The following is a 21241-nucleotide window of genomic DNA, read 5'->3' on the forward strand; positions in this document are numbered from 1 at the left end:
GACTTGACCCGAACAGTCCCAGAGTTTTTGTAGCTCTTCTTCTTTTGCTTTTTTTGGGGATTAATACACTCAAATTCCACCTATGCAAAACACATTTTGCAGACATTGAACATCAAACATTACTGTATGATTTAGGCATTGCAGTAGGTTCACTTTACCTGGTACACAACCATAACCAGCCCCATCCATAGTAATTTTCAGCAGAAGTAGTTTGAGAGCCACCTCAGGCTTTTCCAAACAAGCACGCAAATAAAAGAAGCGATTAGCCAGTGCAATGCACCCAAGGCTGGATTTATTCTCTCTGCCTCCTAGATCAGTTAACTTGGATTGCTCACCTCCTAGCCAGGGTGGCAGGCTAGCCCTAGGACCACAAGATCAGGACACAACCAGCTGAGGCACACCAAGGCTAGGGATGGAGAGGTTGATAGGGACAGTCTTGCGCACTCTACATTAATGTCTAGCCTTTCCCAACCTTTCTACCACAGGGGAACCCATAAAATCCTTACTAAAAGTTATTAGATCTGCAGTTTATGTACATTAGCATGATCGGACAGTTGCAGACATAATAAAGAATATGGGTAACTCAGCATATTTGTTATATAGAGCAATTCATTTTTAACACCTCCCTGCTCTACATGACAAAATTATTTTCAGTAATGATTATGAAATTGGAGTGTCCCTTTACATTGGTGGTTATTATGAGCAGGGCCCACTTTACATTGGAGGTGCGTGGAAGAAGGAACCTACTTTACATTGTTGGTCATTGGAAACGAAGAGGTCTACTTTACGTTGGTGGTCAGTAGGAGAAGAGGGCCCACTGTACACTGGTGTTCAGTGGGAAAGGGGTACCCTTTACTATGCCTACCAGCAAAGGAAAGGTCCACTTGAGGTTGACAGTGGAGATAGGAGCCCACTTTATCTTGGTGGTCAGTGGGAGAAAGGCCTTCTATATTGATGGTCAGTGGGAGAAGGGCCCTCTAGCAGCCCCTGGAGGGACCGCGGTTGAGAAAGGCTGACCTAGACTAACAATTAAAAAAAAAGGGCATACTGTCACCCCAGTTGACAGTTTTGTTCTAGGCGTATGGACCCAGTCAACAACATGACGTTTGGGTGGCTTTCCTGGCAGCCCCATCACCCTAGCCCACAACCTATGTTGTTGGATATACATTATTCCAGCCCTGGATGCACCCATAGCAGAGAAGGAGATTAGTATAGTTAAATGATTGTGAATAAAAACAAAAAAAGAGAGCTCACCGGAGAACCTCCTTCTGCTTTCTGCAGCTGAGACAAGTTAGTCTCAAATATCCCTATTAAGTCATGAGAGCCATCGCTATCATAATCTGTACAGTGAACCTAGAGAAAGAGAGGCACGCAGTGAGAAGAGGTTATAGGGCTCACCGGCTGCTCCTGAGCTCCCAGCAGCTTGGAAGTGTTGCACTCGAATTCTCCTATGAGATCGCAGCTGGAGCTGTCATCGTGATCGCTAACAGAGACCTGACATCAAAACAGATACAGAAGCCCAGACACATGAAAAGTGTTTGATTACATTCTAGACATTTTCAAAATGAACCACCAGCATTTCCATTCACAGTCACAGCTGGGGTTCCACTCCAGTTCTGGAGGCTGTGACTGCCCAACGACCAGATGAGGTTCTAGGGGGGGGGTAGAAGGAAAACAAACACTTACTTTACAAGACTTGACCCGAACAGTCCCAGAGTTTTTGTAGCTCTTCTTCTTTTGCTTTTTTTGGGGATTAATACACTCAAATTCCACCTATGCAAAACACATTTTGCAGACATTGAACATCAAACATTACTGTATGATTTAGGCATTGCAGTAGGTTCACTTTACCTGGTACACAACCATAACCAGCCCCATCCATAGTAATTTTCAGCAGAAGTAGTTTGAGAGCCACCTCAGGCTTTTCCAAACAAGCACGCAAATAAAAGAAGCGATTAGCCAGTGCAATGCACCCAAGGCTGGATTTATTCTCTCTGCCTCCTAGATCAGTTAACTTGGATTGCTCACCTCCTAGCCAGGGTGGCAGGCTAGCCCTAGGACCACAAGATCAGGACACAACCAGCTGAGGCACACCAAGGCTAGGGATGGAGAGGTTGATAGGGACAGTCTTGCGCACTCTACATTAATGTCTAGCCTTTCTCAACCTTTCTACCACAGGGGAACCCATAAAATCCTTACTAAAAGTTATTAGATCTGCAGTTTATGTACATTAGCATGATCGGACAGTTGCAGACATAATAAAGAATATGGGTAACTCAGCATATTTGTTATATAGAGCAATTCATTTTTAACACCTCCCTGCTCTACATGACAAAATTATTTTCAGTAATGATTATGAAATTGGAGTGTCCCTTTACATTGGTGGTTATTATGAGCAGGGCCCACTTTACATTGGAGGTGCGTGGAAGAAGGAACCTACTTTACATTGTTGGTCATTGGAAACGAAGAGGTCTACTTTACGTTGGTGGTCAGTAGGAGAAGAGGGCCCACTGTACACTGGTGTTCAGTGGGAAAGGGGTACCCTTTACTATGCCTACCAGCAAAGGAAAGGTCCACTTGAGGTTGACAGTGGAGATAGGAGCCCACTTTATCTTGGTGGTCAGTGGGAGAAAGGCCTTCTATATTGATGGTCAGTGGGAGAAGGGCCCTCTAGCAGCCCCTGGAGGGACCGCGGTTGAGAAAGGCTGACCTAGACTAACAATTAAAAAAAAAGGGCATACTGTCACCCCAGTTGACAGTTTTGTTCTAGGCGTATGGACCCAGTCAACAACATGACGTTTGGGTGGCTTTCCTGGCAGCCCCATCACCCTAGCCCACAACCTATGTTGTTGGATATACATTATTCCAGCCCTGGATGCACCCATAGCAGAGAAGGAGATTAGTATAGTTAAATGATTGTGAATAAAAACAAAAAAAGAGAGCTCACCGGAGAACCTCCTTCTGCTTTCTGCAGCTGAGACAAGTTAGTCTCAAATATCCCTATTAAGTCATGAGAGCCATCGCTATCATAATCTGTACAGTGAACCTAGAGAAAGAGAGGCACGCAGTGAGAAGAGGTTATAGGGCTCACCGGCTGCTCCTGAGCTCCCAGCAGCTTGGAAGTGTTGCACTCGAATTCTCCTATGAGATCGCAGCTGGAGCTGTCATCGTGATCGCTAACAGAGACCTGACATCAAAACAGATACAGAAGCCCAGACACATGAAAAGTGTTTGATTACATTCTAGACATTTTCAAAATGAACCACCAGCATTTCCATTCACAGTCACAGCTGGGGTTCCACTCCAGTTCTGGAGGCTGTGACTGCCCAACGACCAGATGAGGTTCTAGTTCCAAAGAAGGCACAGCAGTATTCTGCCCTAGAATCAGCCCTACTTCAACAAGTCAGGCCAGGTCAGCCTCCAGAGTTGGATGGAGGCCAAGACTGTGATAAATAGCAACCCTTCCCAACAGATGATTCCCTTTAAAGAAGATATTTCACAATTAAAGCCGACCATTTATCAGTCAGTCTGATGCAGTTTAGGATTTTTTTTTTGTTCTGTTCCTTTAAAACACCTTCATCCTTTCTAGCAAAGCATCTTACCTGACAGCTCAGTTTAGGAGTGGAGATCTCCTTTGGGCTACCCTTGACTATGGATCACATGAACAATTCCATTGCCCTGTGGTCTATAGGTTGACCCCATCGTTCTGGCAAAGCCAACAATGGGCTGGTCCTGCCCCAGTGTGACAACCCCAACCACCTTTAAACAGAGAAATCAGCAGTGGGCATGCGACTCACCACAGGCACAACTTCTCTTGCAATAAAATGTGTTTAGGACAGCAGAAGTAGAAGCAAAGGCAACAGTTTTATAATGTAGTTAAAGTTAATATATAGCGTTTTGTGTAGATTTTATTTATTCACGATGGCTGTATCCCAATGGAAACGCGCTACAAAACGGCCCAAAGTAGTACATGTACCTTTTCAGGTGTGGGCCGTTTTGTAGCGCGTTAGGGACGGGCGGAAATACGCCAATGTGGGAACGAGACCATTGACTACAATGGGATTTATATTTTTGAGCGTTTTGTAGAGCGTTCGTCGAGCGTAGAACGCGCTACAAAACGTTCAGGCTGTCAAGAAACAGCCAGTTGTTTATAGAACACAATACACACACACACAGAGAAAAGTGACTCATTCCCTCTCCCTGCCTGTACAGTTTCAATTAGCGAGAGACAGTCTCAAAAAGGAAAAAGCTACTGCTGGTCTCTTTCAGAAAATTGAAAAAGCTCTGCAAATCCTGTATCATTAATGCCTTTCTTTCCTTTTAAGAAAGAGGGAATAAGCAGAAGAAACTCAGAACAGAGGGATGGATGATAGATGTCCTAAACTGGACACCACAGGCCAATGTTTGCTCAGCTGTTTTTAAAGGATCCCTGAAAGTACCAACTATGCCAAGTAATATATAAAAACATATTACAACATGCATCAAACTGACTGATGAAAAAAGGATTTCAAAAAGTGACATTTATACAGTGCACAAAAATCCATTGCATGAACATTTGTTAAAGCAATCCCAACACAAAATTAAAGAGGAACTTTACCCATATCTTAAAAAAAAAAAAAAAAAGACAATCTACAAACAGATACCTATAGATCAGTGGTTCTCAACCTTTCTAGGGCCGGGACCCCTTGGTAACATTTGCCAAGTTGTGGTGACCCCCAGCGGTAAAATTTACGGATGACGTGGCTGCTGCAACGACATCTGGCGGCGTGGCGGGAGAACTGACAATGCTGTGCCAGGAGAGGGCTGAGGAGAACTCTCACGTAGCACAGCAGTAGTCACACAGCGACCAACAGGTTGAGAACCACTGGTATACGCCGTCAGAATAAAAATAAAAAAAACCCACCATGGGAATGCATAGCTAGATTCCTATTGGCCATTTCACTTTGCAATAGCCAATAGCAAACTAGCTATTACACCCACCCTCTGCTGCTGTCAATCAGTAGAAGAGGACCTGATGGAGAACTTGCTGATTGAATAGATAATTGCTGGCTTTTTATTCTTTGCATACCTTTCTTTTCTCCCCTAGTCTTCTGACAGTGGTTATTTTAACTAAGGGCAGGGTACTAGATCTCCCTTTACTTCCTGGAACTCTGGCACATGTGACTAGGACATGTGATCATGCACATCATCTCAGGGGAGAAAAAGGCCTTTCCCTGAGATTACAGGAGGAGATTTCCCAGCAATGCTCTGCTGGTGTAATCTCCCCAGGATGCAACGCTTGGGCATGATTATATCATTTGTGCCCAAGTGGGGGGGGAAACCCCTACAAAAAAACACACAAAACAAAAAAAACAAAAAACACATTCTGCAAATATAAAAAAAAGTCAGAAAATCAAATATACAGTCCTTTAAGTCAGTGACTCGGAATCATTGAAGCCAGAGTTGCCAGACAACAAGCACTTTAAATAAAGTGGTTAGCAATGACAAACACTTTAAGAGCTAAAGCTGGGTATACACCATTATATTTTTTTTTGTGCAACCTGCAGGCTGAACAACACAAACATTTTAAACGATTCCTCTATCCACACTAAACAGCATGGATGGACGAATCTCCCGCTGTGTGCTTTGTATTCTGCTAGCAGCAGGGTTGACACTGTCGGAATATGCAAAGAGTGATGGCAACTGATTCACTGCCTTTGCTGTTCACTCAAAGATTTTCCATCCGTCTCCTTCGACCTTCTGATCAAAGGATGCTGGACAGAAGGAGGGTGACAGGGCCACCCACTGTGCTAAAATCTGTACAGTGTATAGCCAGCTTTAGTTTACCTTTCTGACCATGTTTCAGGTTATACCCATATTTAGGGAGTAACATGGTCACATCTCCAGCTACCTTCTTTCATGAAGTGTGCATTTGTTGATTTTTAAAAAAGGTGGAATTTCCCTTTAACGATACAGCTGCTAATTACAGGATATGCTCCTCCCCTATACTGCTGGACTCTGAAATATCATGCTGTGACACAACCTCGATCCTCACCTTGATAGGTTTACTTAAGTCCCCAGCACATAAACTCTGCAAGCTAACACTGAACTTCTTCCAGGAAGGATTCAGATTGTTCTTCACCACCTGTAGGAACACAGAATATACAATCTAAAAAAACAAACAAGAGCCGTTTAAGCTGCACATGTGCCATGCAATGCAGATAACCCAGACCCCATGCTGATCCCTGGATGAATCATTTCCAGATGGTTTTTAAAATTGACAGAAATGTTACAACACGCTGGCAAGTACTGAATCTTTTCAACAGAACATATGTGTACCAGACTTTGGTTGTTACATATGCACCCACCAAAATGATGGTTTTAGATGTTTACGTCTGCATTGTATATCTATCCATCTTTTAAGCTGCTTCTTTTCCAGGGGATGCCAGTTTATTTTTTTACTTTTTCTATGCTGACAGGGTTACTTTAAAAGGTGATCCTCCTGCTTTGCCCCGCATGGGAAAAAACACTGGTCCACTTTAAAAAGATGTTACTGCGTAAGCATTTCAGGCTTATTGCCCCAACGTGTGCAAAATATTCTACCTCTGTCCTGTGTGCTAGTTGCCAGGATCCATCATCCCCTTGCCTGTACAGCTCCAGGAATGGATCCGATTTCCCAAGGAAATCCTAGAGATAAAGCAAAAAAAAACAAAAAAAATACATGGAAAAAACAAAATAGTTGTACACAACAGAATATTAAACAGTCACTACATAAATTAAAAAAAGATTGTTATTTAAATCTAGTTTTTAACATTGAGTTTCAGCTGTACAGTCGCCTCTGTTTAAATCGTTACAATGTGAGCAGTTGCATCTCTTCTTAGTATTCTTCAATTACAGCCAGTAACTATTCCCAATTTGTCTCACTAGCTAAGCGCTGTGCAAACTGTTGGCGCTATATAAATCTTGTATAAATTAAATATAATTATTAATAATAATAATATAAAAAACGTAATCTGCATCAATGCATCTGTCCTGTAATATTACCCATCTATCCACCCACCCATCCATCCATCCATCCATAAAAGTGAAATACCTGCTGATCCTGTCAGAACTCCAGCAAATGCCTGACCTCCAGCAGTGAGTTGACAACACTACCCCTGCTGTACCCAAGCATTGTTAGCAGCTCTGCCTACACTCTCCCCTGCTGAATTCCCCTGCCTATCCCTGCATCTCTCTGTCCCTCTTTACATAAACACATAGATTTCTTCCCCAGCAAAACAATGCAGCTGCCTTGACTCCCAAGGCACTATGTGTAGGGATAGGGCACTAGAGAGATGTAGTTCTGGAGGTGCTCCTACACCATTAGGAACTGACCTAGGGTACCCTGTTGATTCCTTCCATGGTAGCTGTCTTTGCAAAGATTTTTGTAAGCCTGGCGAGCCCCGGACAGGGTGTAATAAAAGCTGGTACATACTACGGGTAGGGGAAAAGAATGCGTGTGCGCGAGAGAGAGCGTGCAAGAGATGGGGGGGGGGGCTTTTGGAGATACGGATTCTTTAATCAATCAAGGTTGTTATTTTGGTCGTCAGCATTATTACAGTACCTTTTTATCCAAGTTCCTAGCTTCAATCTCTAGATTTACAATTCGTGCATCCTTAATCTCTTCTGCTATAATCTGAAACAACAACAAAAAGGAGAGAAGGGGGGGTAAGCATTTAAAAACACACATACATAGATACATACACACACATTCGTTCATTAAAAGAGGGCACACCTACTTATGCCACAAAAATATTATGGAATATTGATAGTGGAGGTACAAAGGAGTTAGAAGGTTGCAGGTGACCCATAAAGCACCAGTTTGACATGCCTGGTCTAAGCAATTGAGTCAGTCCACCCAAAACGGAAATGTTGTTACATTTACTGCTGGAGAGGTTTCCTGGCTGTTTCTTTTGTCTTTCAGCGAGAATTTGCATTACCTGCATTGGAACCCAAAAAGGTGGTCAAGGACACCAGGAACTAAGCTGGCTAGAAACTGGAGTAGTTGGGAGCTAGATCACTTTTAAATAGACAAAGAGAAAAACTTTAGCCAACAATTTTATGTCTTCCAAAAAGTTACTTTTAAAACATGCCAACTGTCAAGTTTGTCAGTGTTTTTATTTCGTTTTATTTTGTTTTGTTTCAAGCGTGCAATTGCAATCCAAATAGAGGCTAAGATGGCACCTTCCTTGGCTGTAAGGGATAGAAGGATGTAGTTCTGCTTTAATAGCATAAATGCAAAAAAATTATAGACACTGTGGTTTAGTCTTCCTTAGTCCTCCCGAATCCCAGAAATCTGGATGTTCTGACAACCCTAACCTTTATCAATAAGGCTTAGGGCTGGAACATTCCTTGCTGATACCTCTTTGGACTCTAAGACTGCCCATCAAATTGAAAAACAAATATAGAGTTTTGGAAGGATGAAGGAGTGTGACCACTCTTCAGATCCTGAGCAAAAACCCCACCATTAGCATTTCCTCCACTGAACTGCACAACCCACAACCAGACACAGTGTTTGGGCCTTACTGGCAAGGTGAAGCCAGGTTGGCAGGGCTTATATCTCAGGCACGCAAAGCATAATGTACAGCCTGAGTCTGGCCCAGTCCCAACTTGTGCGCACTCCCTGTCCCTTGTGTTCTTGTGCCTTTAAGGAGGAATGGGCTGCCTCTTGTTGAGCCTGCACCCAATTCATCCTGTGCTATATATTAGACTTGTGCGCCGTCAAAAAATGTGTTCCGTTTCGTAATATCCATTATTTTGACATTCGTATCCAAAACTCAATTCGGATTCGTACGAAATACGTATTTTCGTTAGTTTCGGCACATTTTCGTAACTTTACGAACATTCGTTATGATGAAGTTAAAAAGCAAAAATACCTTTGTTAATATTGGAGTCGATGTGGTAGTTGTTTTTTTATCCGAAATACGAATTCCGTTAACGGATTCCGTATCCGAATTTCGTATTTCGGCCTTAAAAAAAAACTACCATCAACTCCAATATAAATGTACTTTGCTTTTTACCTTCAATATAACGAATGTTCGTAATGGAACGAAAATATGTCAACGGAATTTCGTATTTCCTGCCTGTATTTGTAATGCAACTCTCAGCAGCAGAAGAGAACCTCTGATTGGTCAACCAAAACGAAATACGAATTCCGTTAACGGATTCCGTATTCCGAACTTTAGAAAAAACTACCAGTAACTCCAATATAAATGTACTTTGCTTTTTACCTTCAATATAACGAATGTTCGTAATGGAACGAAAAAACGTATTTTCGTATTTCCTGCCTGTGTATTGTAATGCAACCCTCAGCAGCAGCGGATCCGTATTTCGGATTATTAAAAAAATCTTGTCATGTTCAACCTAATTTACAGGGGTAATATTAGTTCCTGTTTCAAAGAAATTCGGATCCGAAATTCGTTAACGGAATTTCGGATATAAATTCGGAAAACTGCCATTCGGATTTCGTATGCTTACGAATCTACAAATTTCAGGAAAATTTGTACGAATTTCGATTCGTAACGAAACGAAAATCGCACATGTCTACTATATATGCTCAAAGATGGAGGCGCTCATAGACTAGGGTTAGGACAACACTACACAAAGGGGACTTGATGAGGCAGTGTGGCTTTCACATATTTTGCAAAGGTAGTGCAACTAAAACCTCTGTTTTTAACCCTAATAGTTTTTTTGCAGGCTAGCTGGTAAGTGTGCTCGGAAACCTTTTGTTTTTGTACTGTGTAAAGCCGTTTCATGTGCACCTAACTTTATTAGCTAGTTATGAATTGCTGAGTGCGGTTGCCATCTGTTGCATTCCCTGCCATTAGTTCTCAGATAAGTGGAGGATTAGCCATGCCCACACAGCTCCAGCCTGTGGCATTTGTTCAAGGATCAAAGGAAGGTGAGCCTTGACCATACAGCCCCACATCGTGTGCACTCCCTGGCATTAGTTTGGAGGACCAGAGAAAGGCAAACCATGCCCACATAGCCCCACCTTGTGTGCACTCCCTGGCATTAGGTTTCGGATCAGCAGAGAGTCAGCCCTGCCTACACAGCCCTAGCATGTGCACCATCCTGGCATGAGTTCTAGATCAGCCTTGCCCACACAAACCCAGCTTGTGCACACTACCTGACAGTTTGTGGATCAGAGAAAGTTAAGCCTTGTCCAGTGCACAAAGCCTCAATTAGTAGGCCATGCAATGCAGTGGAGGAATGGCTGAATGACAAAGGTAATTTCTATTGTTTACGTGGCAGTCCATGGTTGGTTTGACACTGGGGTTTATTTTATTTTTTTAATACAACCCTACAGTCCTTTAAGCCCTTGTCTCAGTAACCTTTACCTTTTTTATAAAATGGCAAATGTTACATACGACAAGATGATTCAACCACATAAATGTGCCATTCCCGTTATTGTCCTTGGGTCCTTAAAAAGGTAATTCCTCCTTGTGTTTGGAGTTAAACACTCCCCTCCTCCCCCCCCCCCCCCCTCCACCCCAGAGTCTAACCCCCCCCCCCCCCCCCCCCCCCCCACATGTATGCAATGTACACAACAACATCCAGTCTGAAATTCAAGGCAGATTTCCCATGCGTATCCTTGAAGTGTTAATTGGCTTATGCCAGCCAGGTTTATAAAATACCTAAGAAAGTGTAGTGAATGTACAAAATTAAAATAGATGTAAAGAATGTAAAAATGATGAACATGAAACAATGGAAAGCTTGCCAAAAGCCGCGAGCAGTTAACATTTTCTTAACACCAATTACCAATATGCGTTTCCTAAAACATTTTAGAACCTAGCAACTCACGGTAATGGTTCCTTTTCCTGCAAGTTTTCCTTTCTTCAGTTCCAAGGGCCCTTTCAGCTTACGATTGGACACAATCTGAGGGGCAAAAAAATAAATAAATATTATAACCGTTATTATAAGATATTATTCCTACACAAGCCATGTTGTAAGGTTATGTTATTTGATTGCCTTTCCATTTCAATCTGCAGATGCTGTCATTTCCTAAACATCACCACAAAATGTAATGCGGTGTCCCTCTAACCAGTTGACATCCGCGGTGTTAAACCCCCTTCCCATCCAGGCCATTTTTCAGTATTCATCGCTGCGGTACTTTGACTGACATTTATTCCGTCATGCAGCGCTGTACTGAAATGAATTTTATACCCTTTTTTGGGGACAGATAGAGCTTTCTTTTGGTGGTATTTATTCACCACTGGGGGTTTTATTTTTTTACTATATTAAGGAAAAATTACCGAAATTTAAAAAAAAAAACAGTTTCCCCTATATTAAATGATAAAACATTTATTATTACCCAATTTTTTGGTAAAATATAAAAGATGGGGTCACGTCGGGTAAAAAGACACTAAACATGTCAAGCCTTAAAATTGCGTGCGCGCGCGAAACCTCAAAAAACGATAATACCCAAAATTGGCCATAGGCGACGCTTTAAAAGCTGTTACCGCTCATCAGTTTAGTGTTATCAGTGATTGATGGCCCTAAAATGATTGCTCTCACTGCGACGTTCGCGGCGATATGTAACATGTGTAGCGCAATTGTAATTTTTGCGCGCTGGGGCACCGGACGCGTATTTACGTTTATAGGCGCGTAAACGTGGGGGTGGGGGAGTTAAACATTTTGGGGGTGTTTTTTCCCCTTTTTTTATATGTGACTTTTATTTTATTTTACTTTTTTATATGTTACTTTTATTTTTTTTAATTTATATTTATTTTTTTGCACTTATTGTTATTGCTATTATATAGGGGGATAACAATCCCCCTATATAATAGCAAAGGCACACTGACAGGTCCTCTTTATGGAGACATTAGGGGTCTCTAGGACCCCTAATATCACCTGTGGACCCCAAAAGAAGCTGATGAAGCAGAGATCTGCTTTATCAGCTTCTTCTCTCTGGCTATAGCAGCCAGATGACTGACAGGTGAATGCGGAAGTGATGTAACACACATCACTTCTGCATTCACAGCCCGGACGGAGATCAGCAAGGAGCTGATCTCCCGTCCTCCTCCTCCCGACGCCCTCGGAGCCGGTCCCGGGGTCCAAGATGGGGTAGCCGATCCCGGGATTCAAGGTGAGGGGTCAGGGGGGGGGAAAAACGAGCGAACGAGCACATATAGGCGATCGGCTGGCTATGGACCCGCTGATCGCCTATATGTGAAACACCCGGTAACGGGTGTGTGCAACCGTCGGGTCTTTTCTGCCCGTGCGTGCCCGCTAGGGGGCGCGCGCGAGCAGAAAAAAATTGCCGTCTGGAGACGGCAACCCGCAAATGCAGCAGTGCCGTCCGTCCGTTTTTTTACTACGGGCGGACGGCAAGAGGTTAATAGGCCCCCTGAACACTTTCCGCACACTGTTCGTGCACAGAATGCCACCGTAAATAAAAAATTTCCGTACTGACACTCCTATTGCGGGGGATACCTGAAATTTGACTGTCATTTTTGGTTCAATAGTCTCTAGGGCTCACGTATGCCGAAAGGGATGCGCGCACTGCAGGCCTTCTAATTAAAACACTGGTGGTTCCGGATGGGGTTATAATGAAGGCAGACCCTCCTATTCAGAAATCAGTTTTAGAAGGGACATCGGCAGAACAGAGAAAAAAAAAAGGTACGAATCAGCAAAAACATTTGCTAAAATGTGTGCAATGTAAACTAACTGCGCAATGTAAAGTATGGAAGAAACTCCCCTTGTCGGTGGTGGGTAGGATTAATTTGATCAAGATGATCTGGATGCCCCAAATACTTTATTTTCTACATAATTCCCCATGCTGGATCCCGCAAAGAGCTGGTCCGCCTCCTCGGTGTGTTGGATGCCTCCGATTGGGACCATTACACCGTGGAGGCTGTTTCTAGGGCTCTATTTGCAGCCAGGAGGACCATTGCCCTCCTTTGGATGTCGCGCCAAAGGTAGAGACCTGGGAGGCGGAGTTGGACCGTATTATAGCCCTGGAAAAAATAGCATATGAGCATAGGGGAACTCTGCATAAGTTCTATAATATCTGGGACAGGTGGAGGGCTAGGCCCGCTCAGACTATTGGAGATCACTAGGTTCATTGGAGGGCGTGAGGAGAGGACTGGATGGCTCAGTAGGTAGATGAATGGTAGAGGTCTATGCTGCGCATTGTATTGGGAGGTATGGAATATGACCACAGGGCCATGGTACAGGGTGAGAACGCAGGATGCGAGTCTTGTATATTCCCCCATCGCTGACAGGATCAGGGCACAACTGGATGTCAGTGGCATATGCATCTATAATTTTTCTTCTGAACATACTAGTACACAGGGAGATGTTCTCCGGGCTTAGTCCCCCTAACTGCTTCTTATAATTACATATGCAGGATACATGGTGGATCACATGGCTATGTTTTGTTAGTTAGTTGTTTTGTTTTCTATAGACATGACTATGTATGACATGGATATATGTATGAGATGTCAATTATGTTTTACAAAAAATGTGTTTCAAAACTTTAAAATGTTAATAAAAAATATCTGATTTAAAAAAAAAAAAAATGTGCAATGTATATAGTTTACCTACAGGAGATTGAAGCTAGAGTTGCCCTTTAGCAGTCTAAAACCCAAAGGAGTCTAGAATACGACGTGACCAAGTTTATATTGTGAGAAAACCACCGGGTGAGGGGATCATGGAAGGACAAGGGGGTTACATTTCCCAGGATTGCCCTCTTATGCCTTTGCACACCCGCTTAAAGCGCTTGGAAAGTCAGTTTGCCCAGAAAAGGATGCTGCGGGTTCCTTAGAAGTTGAACTAATCAGCTTTCTGTATAGAGTCGTCAGCTTCCTTCGCATAGATCTCTCCCAAAATCTTTAAAACCTTGAGAAGCCAGAGCATCGTATGCTATAGAAAGACACTGTGTGCTGGCAGCAACTAAAATTTTGGTGATGTGAACTAAAAGGTCCATCTTCCTGCCAGAAAAGGGATATCATTTGTTTTGTTGCAGTCAGTGAGGCTTGGATTTATTGTTATGCGTTATATTTTCTTGCTGTGGAAAATTTATTGGAAGTGGCAATTTTTTTTTTCTGACGATGTAATGCAACAAAGCTGCTAGCAGCCAGTATGAAATTTTGGGTGCTTAGTACTTGTTCAAAGCCCCCATTTGAGGCCGTCTACCCTCAAGAGACAGTGAAAGCAAAACAGCTGTCATCACAATACATGTAATATTCATGGAGCAGATGTCATACCTGGCCCAGGGTGCACTCATAGCCCCCGAGATAATCGTCATCGTTTAGATTCACAGACTTGTTGTCAATGTCGTAGACACCAAACTTGATATTCTGAACCTTCTCAAAGAAATAATCAACGACTGGCTTTGTTGAAAACTCGGGGCTCTGGCAGTTCTTCACCTTCTCCGTTCTTGCCAGCTGTAGAGAAACATTAAATAAAGATGCAGGTAATGTAGATAGCATGCACCAAGGGAAAGAAATTAAAGAAAAGCCATTGGAATGTACATGCAGTATATTATGGAGCAAAATTGAATTACCTCTGACCACTTTCCATCACCAATGCTCTGTTGTACAACACACAAGGGGTCAGATTTTGAACCAACGTCCTTATCCAACAGGTCCGCACACGAGATGGACAACTGAATTTTGGTCACACACTGAGCCATCTGGAAGAGGGAGAAAACATCACAGGTTGCAGTCTGTCATAACAGGGATTAAGAGAACCATCATGGGATGTCCACAGGTAAGATGTTATTTGAGCAAAAGCCTAAGTAGGCTTAGGGAAAGAGGTTGCAGTAGCTGCAGGAGCAACCAGTTCCCTACTCCCTATGCTCTTTACTACCTCTTACACAATAATGTGGGACAGGTTGCTTTTTATCATATCAGGAATTAAGGCAACCATCATGGGTTTGTCCACAGGTTAGATGTTATTTGAGCAAAGGCTTAAGTAGGTTCAGGAAAAGAGGTTGCAGTAGTTGCAGCAGTTCCCTACGCCCTTTACTACCTCTTACACAATAATGCTGGACATTCTAGCAGGAGAGGTGCAGTAATGAGTAGAGACCATGCGGCAGCTATACTGGTGACCACTACACAGTGCAGGGGTGCTTGCCCACTTGCTCCTATGATTTCATCCATAACACAGTATGTGGACTTGTCTCTGCATGGGATAAGCAGCTTCCTTATGCAAGTCTGTTGTGTCGGATGTTATAGGAGAAAGTGGCATGCATTAGCCATGATCCATGAAGCATCTTTTGGATCCTCTCGTTGCCTTATGATGCCAGAAACCCATTTGGATGGATACTGGGTTTCCCCAGGCGTTCACCACAATTATTTACATTGGTCATTATTTTGCAACTTATTAGTTGGTGGAATTTCCTTATTCAAAATAATTTGTTAATCCTTTGAGATATTTACTTGTTTGGGTTAGATCACATAACAAATGTTTACTTAATGATGTATGTGGGAAATGTATTTAAACTGGAGTAGACAGAATATGGAGCAGTAACCAATCAGCTTCTCGCTTTAGTTTGTTCAGTTGAGTTTTAAAAATGAAAGCTAGAAGCCGATTGGTTGCCATGCACAACTGCTCCAGTCTTCGATGGAACCCCTCAGGTATCCTGAATAGAATGAGGGTGATTTACTATCTTAAGTATGTTCATTATCCAGAACTGGTTTGATGTCCAATGGTTTTAAACCTATGATAATATCCAATTAATTTTCTGGGGAATTTTACATTTCTTTTGTTGGTTACGGCAGAATTTCCATGCCTTCTCATTAATTATGTATGGTTTCCTTTTGTATCCGATATAATTTATTTTGAGGGGTGCGGCTTGGTAGTCTTACTGGGATGTTGAAGAGGAACTGCAGGATTTTCAAAAGTTAACCCCTGCTGTGGGGTTTCCCCCACACTGCAAGGGTTTACAACTCGTTTTGGCATAGGGGTGCACATAAAGAAAATATACTTACCTGATCCTTGACCCCTCCTGGCTGCTAGACAGGTCCCCACAACCTCTTCTCCCCCCGGGCTCCGGTGGTCTAAGCCCCGCTGACGTTATCTTGTCTTGCAGGTACATTCACCACAGCCGATGTGGAGAGGAGAGAGGAAAGTGGTCACCAACGCAGGATTAAGGATCTGGTGAGTATTTCTTCTTTATTCCGTTCCCTAGACCAAAATGAGCTGTTAACCATTTCAGTGAGGGGTGGGGGTGACCCCACTGCAAGGGTTACCTTTTGAAAATCCTGAAGATCTGCTTTAAATATATTTAATGATCCCAGGAGCCAGCATGCGTGGTGGTGCATTCATATCTAGCGGATCCTAGAACAATAAGGGAGGGTCAGAAATAAGCTAAAGCTAGCCACTACTCAAATTTTTTATCAGGTCTATAGCCCCGGCCAGGGCTACATGCATAACAGCATGGATGGGGGCTGTGGAGAGTCTCAGGTGGGCTGTGGAGGGTGTCAGGTGGACTTCTGAGACCCTCCACAGCCCTCCGGAGATCCTCCACTGGAGACATCAGACCGGCACCCTGGAGCAGCACAGAGCATGTACCTTTATATTATTCTGCATTGCGGTATAATGTATTGCTAGGATTTGTAGTCCTCTATGGCCGGTGCCATTCTGCATTGCTGTATAATGTATTGCTGGGATTTGTGGTCCTCTATGGCCGGTGCCATTCTGCATTGCTGTATAATGTATTGCCGGGGATATGTAGTCCCTCTACAGCTTGGAGTCAGTGGCAGAACTACCAGGGTCACAGCTGCCACTGTGCCCTGGTGCTCCACCACTGTCCTAAAATCACTTGTCTCTATTGTTTTAGAAAAACGGTCACATGACACCAAAGAAGAAAAGGGATCGGCAAGTACTTGAGGAAAACGGTAACTATGGTAAAAAATAAATATGGTATCGCGCAACCCTAGTATTGAGCATACAGAAAGCGCACAGTACGTGGCCAGCTTTAGCCAATACAAACTCAAAAAAGGTGATATTGCCTACAGCAGGGGTAGGCAACCTCGGTGCTCCAACTGTGAAGAAACTACAAATCCCCTCCCTGAGTCTTGCAATGCCTAATGGGTAGTTCCACAACAGTTGGAGTGCCGAGGTTGCCTACCCCTGTGCTTCAGAAAGAACCTGGTCATTATGCATGTGGAATACATGACAATAAAAACAGGTTACTTTGTGAGAAGGTACTTTACAAAATGTTTTGTGTTACAGTTATAAATGGTACATTAAAAGGAGGACTATGGGGTCAGTGTTTTTCTTCATAGTTCTCTGAAGCCTCATGGGAGGACATATACTAGAGTCCTCCAGAGACCCAAAGCTCAGTATATCGCAAGCTACAGCCCGTGGTATACTGAGACCGCCTCAGCCATGACGCATCCCAACATTAGTCGAGATCCACCCAGGTGCGCGACAGCTGGCTCTGCCTATCTAGTGCCAGAGCCAGCTGTACCCGCCCCCGTCTGCTCTGCCAGTCAGGGCTGGAGGATCTGAGGGGGGGGGGGGGGAATCCCTGCAGGGAGTCGTGACTGACAGTCACCGCTATCTGCAGGGAGATGATCGAGAAGTGAGCGAGTGACGGCATGTGTTCGCTCACTTCCCAATCTATCGAGCCAACGTGTGACAGTTACATTGTCACACGTCGGCTCGAACTATGAGGATGAGTGATTTTCACTCACCTCACAGTTCTCCTTTAAGTTTTTAAATGATCAGTTAGCCAAATGGTAAACATGCCCTTCAAAAAGAGGAACTTGGAAAAAAGAAAAAAATTAACTAAAACCAACAAGTGACAAATGATATCACGCAAACAGTCAATGAAGTTATTTGAAAAGAAGAAGTTTTATGTTGGGTGTACTAAATGCCTAATATCTGAAATAGGAAGTCATTGTTTCTTTAACAAAAGGTGAATTCAGGTTAGAGAAGAATCAGCACAACGTATCTTCACTTGTGTTCCCATGGATTAATCCAATCACCATAATCACACACCCCACATGAACAACAAGGAACCAGTATTCATATGAACAACATGACTCAAATGTAGCAGCTGCCTCAATTAAAGCTTGAATTGAAGCCAATGACCCAGTGCTTCAAGGCTGACCGATGTTTTTTTTTAGTTTTGGGAAGAGTGAGGTTATTTCACAGACAGCCCTACAAGTCCCCGATGTACAGCACCACTTGAATAGAAAGATGTGTGGTTCCCCCGTGTTGTTGCAATGTCAACGCTGCAACCGGGTCACTTTTTAGAGCAGGGGTAGCAAACCTTCGGCCCTCCAGCTGTGGTGAAACTACAAATCCCATGATGCATCTCTTTGGGAGTCATGTCTGTGGCTGTGAGAATCTTGCAATGCCTCATGGGATTTGTAGTTCCACCACAGCTGGAGGGCCAGAGGTTTGCTACCCCTGTTTTAGAGCATGATGCAGGCTGGTGTGAACTCAGCTTTAGTCCCCGTTCGCACCTTCAAGTTCTGTGAACACGCGCATACTTTAATGCATGTTTACGGAACGTATCCAAAAAGAAGTGTCGCGCTTGCAGTGCCATTACTTGGCACCCCAAACGCAGCAGGGAATATGCATGTTAAAACTTTGCACAAACACAAGGGGTGTGGCACCTATTGAAAATCAATGGGGGACGTGCAGCAAACCCTGGAAAAGAAAGAAAAAAAAAAGAAACCTTGCCGTACTCCTTAACGAGATTCCCATAATATGCAGACGGGTGCTTGAAATGACTGCGGATGGCGCCGCCACATGTAGACAATAGGATGATGTCACCAGCACACCAAAGATGATAACAGCAATCAACTGCTCATTTAATGACGAATGTGGTCTCTCATTAGCAAGCGCTTTCGGGGCCGCACAGGGTCCCCAACATCAGGCTCAGAGATGAGATCATCTCAGCCTGATGGAGACCCTGTGCGGCCCCAAAAGCGCTTGCTAATGAGAGACCACATTCGTCAATAAATGAGCACTTAAACCCAGGAAAAGAACACATAGAAACATGAATGAACGTCTTCCCAGTACGCCGAGGTGTGAACGGGGCCTTAACCACTTAAAGGCCATGGTGTTTCACCCCCTTCCTGGCCAGGCCATTTTTCAGTATTCAGCGCTGCGGTACTTTGACTGATGTTTATTCCGTCATGCAACGCTGTACTGAAATGAATTTCATACCAATTTTTGGGGACAGATAGAGCTTTCTTTTGGTGGTATTTAATGGCCATACACCTGACTGATTGCCAGACGACACTTTTCGTCCGATTATCGAAAAGTCGTACGATTGTCGTACAGCAGCCCCATTATGCCCCGATTGTCGCTAGGTTCAATTAGCCATAATTAAAGAAAAGCACCTGGACGAATTGCGGTAATCAACCGCACGTATTTTCGTTTACGCATGAGCAGTGTAGATCGTATGTTTTTTGACGTACGGAAACGCCACTAACCTTGCAATAATCGTACGATCGACCAAAGTTTTCAAACATGCTAGAAAGTCAAATGTCGTACGATTGTACAGTATTTGCGGTTGTACACTGCCCATACACCTTGCGATTATCGGACGAAAACGAGTACCAATACCAGTGCTTCCGCTGGCATGGAGCAGGCTTCCCGGGCAATCAGGAAGCCAAGCAGTGGGTAATGACATACCGTCCGGCTTCTTGATTGCCCGGGAAGCCGTCTCCATGTTGTTTGGCCAGCTTGATTGCGATTGGCTGGGAAACCGGCTTCCCAGCCACTCAGCATGCAGCCGGCTTCCCAGCCACTCAGCATGCAGCCGGGTCATTACTCGCCTCCCAGCTTCCTGATCGCACAGGAAGCTGATCCCATGTTCCCTTACGGCACTGCCGGTCATAGGAAATCTTCCTCTGACCAGAAGTTCCGGTATTGGGGAAGGTATCGGAGCATTTGGGCGAGTACCGGTACTCGCCCAAATACTCGGTATAGCAATGCTGGTATCAGTGCCGATAGGTGCATCTCTAGTTATAAACCTCCCTTACTCCACCCCTCCCCAAAAAAAAGTTTTGGCCTCGTTTCTATTGTAACCTTCCCCATTCTTTCAGCGGAAACATTTTTTGGCTGGAGTTCCAATTTAACCCTTTAGAGGCAGCAAGTGGATTTGGGATAATCTTTGGAGTAAAGTAGTAAAGTCCTTTTTAGTCCTCGGCTTAAGCCAAATTCAAATGGCTGTAGACTTGGCAGGGCTGGGGCCCGGGGATTTCTCTCTGAACTGTACACAGTTGGGCCAAGTCATTCACACGTTTCTCTTCCCTGAACATATGAATGGCTGCTTGGCTTTGTAACAGTTCACAGCTTTTCGGCAATCCTCTACCCCCCTGCACATTTTCTCACGGTGACTCACACACACTGTCATGTTGAAGAGAGAAAAAGATGCTAACAAAAGCACTCTGGAAAAGGCCTGTCAGTACAAGGCGTGGTATCGTACAAAAGGAAGGATTAGGATACAGTCAAAGTCATGCATTTACCAATACTGCAGATCTCACATTCTGCAATGACAGGAGGTAAAGGATGGAGAACTACTTTAAAAATTAACTCCTGGCACAAACTCAATAAAATATATTCCTCATTAGCCATAAAGGATATAAATCCACTTTGTGTGCACCAAATGTCTTTACAAACCCAAATATTAGCTTGTAACAGTAGCGGTAACATCATCACTGTGCTGTGGGAGGGACCCAGTAGGCCCCACCCACTGCAGGCTTGCTGTAGAATAGAACAGGAGGGGGCGGAGATGAGACAGGTCACCCAGCAGAAGGAGAGCAATCAGCAGTGAGCGGTCTTTATTACAGGACGCTCACACTGGATTACTACACAGATCTGGAAGAAATACACAAAGCTCACCAAGACCCCAGTAAGAATACACATGACTCTTGTATGTGGCCAATATTTGCTTATTCCGGAGTTTCGTTTTAAACGTCAATGTAAAATTGTTTTGTAGACCTTAATTTGTTACAGATAAAAAGGTGACAAACACAACGTCCAACTGCAGCTTTTCAACCTGCGTCCCGTGGAACCCCAGGGTCTCTTCAGTTTCTAGGGGTTCTTTGAGCCTCAGTTGGCTTTATGTTCCCTTCTGTGAGAATGCATTCCTGCTTGAAGCAGGCTAAATGTAGATCAGAAGGAGGCCATCTACAGGTCTAACATTCCTGTCAAGGAGTTAATGATTTTTAGAAGCATCAAAGCCCAAAGCGTGCCAAAAACAAGCCCTTAGATAGCTGTCTCCATTGTGGGGTTCCAGTGATACCCT

The 21241-nt window shown here is 43.8% G+C and overlaps 1 protein-coding gene across 2 annotated transcripts in view; it reads right to left on the reverse strand.

The window, feature by feature from the left end:
* Window positions 1-21241, reverse strand: part of LOC108802552 (copine-1-like) — a 31380-nt gene that overhangs the window by 3548 nt on the left and 6591 nt on the right. The window contains exons 2-9 of one of the 2 annotated variants that reach the window (XM_018574408.1): window positions 14528-14656; window positions 14229-14408; window positions 10822-10896; window positions 7583-7654; window positions 6583-6666; window positions 6035-6124; window positions 2948-3046; window positions 1687-1773 (exon numbers count right to left, since the gene is read on the reverse strand). In XM_018574408.1, the coding sequence (XP_018429910.1) occupies window positions 1687-1773; window positions 2948-3046; window positions 6035-6124; window positions 6583-6666; window positions 7583-7654; window positions 10822-10896; window positions 14229-14408; window positions 14528-14656 (816 nt within the window). Of the gene's footprint in view, window positions 1-1686; window positions 1774-2947; window positions 3047-3091; window positions 3188-6034; window positions 6125-6582; window positions 6667-7582; window positions 7655-10821; window positions 10897-14228; window positions 14409-14527; window positions 14657-21241 lie in introns of both variants that reach the window. The other variant, XM_018574409.1, reaches the window with a different exon arrangement.

Source organism: Nanorana parkeri, unplaced genomic scaffold, assembly GCF_000935625.1.
Source record: "Nanorana parkeri isolate BGI_ZX_2015 unplaced genomic scaffold, ASM93562v1 scaffold2938, whole genome shotgun sequence".
Taxonomy (NCBI): Eukaryota; Metazoa; Chordata; class Amphibia; order Anura; family Dicroglossidae; genus Nanorana; species Nanorana parkeri.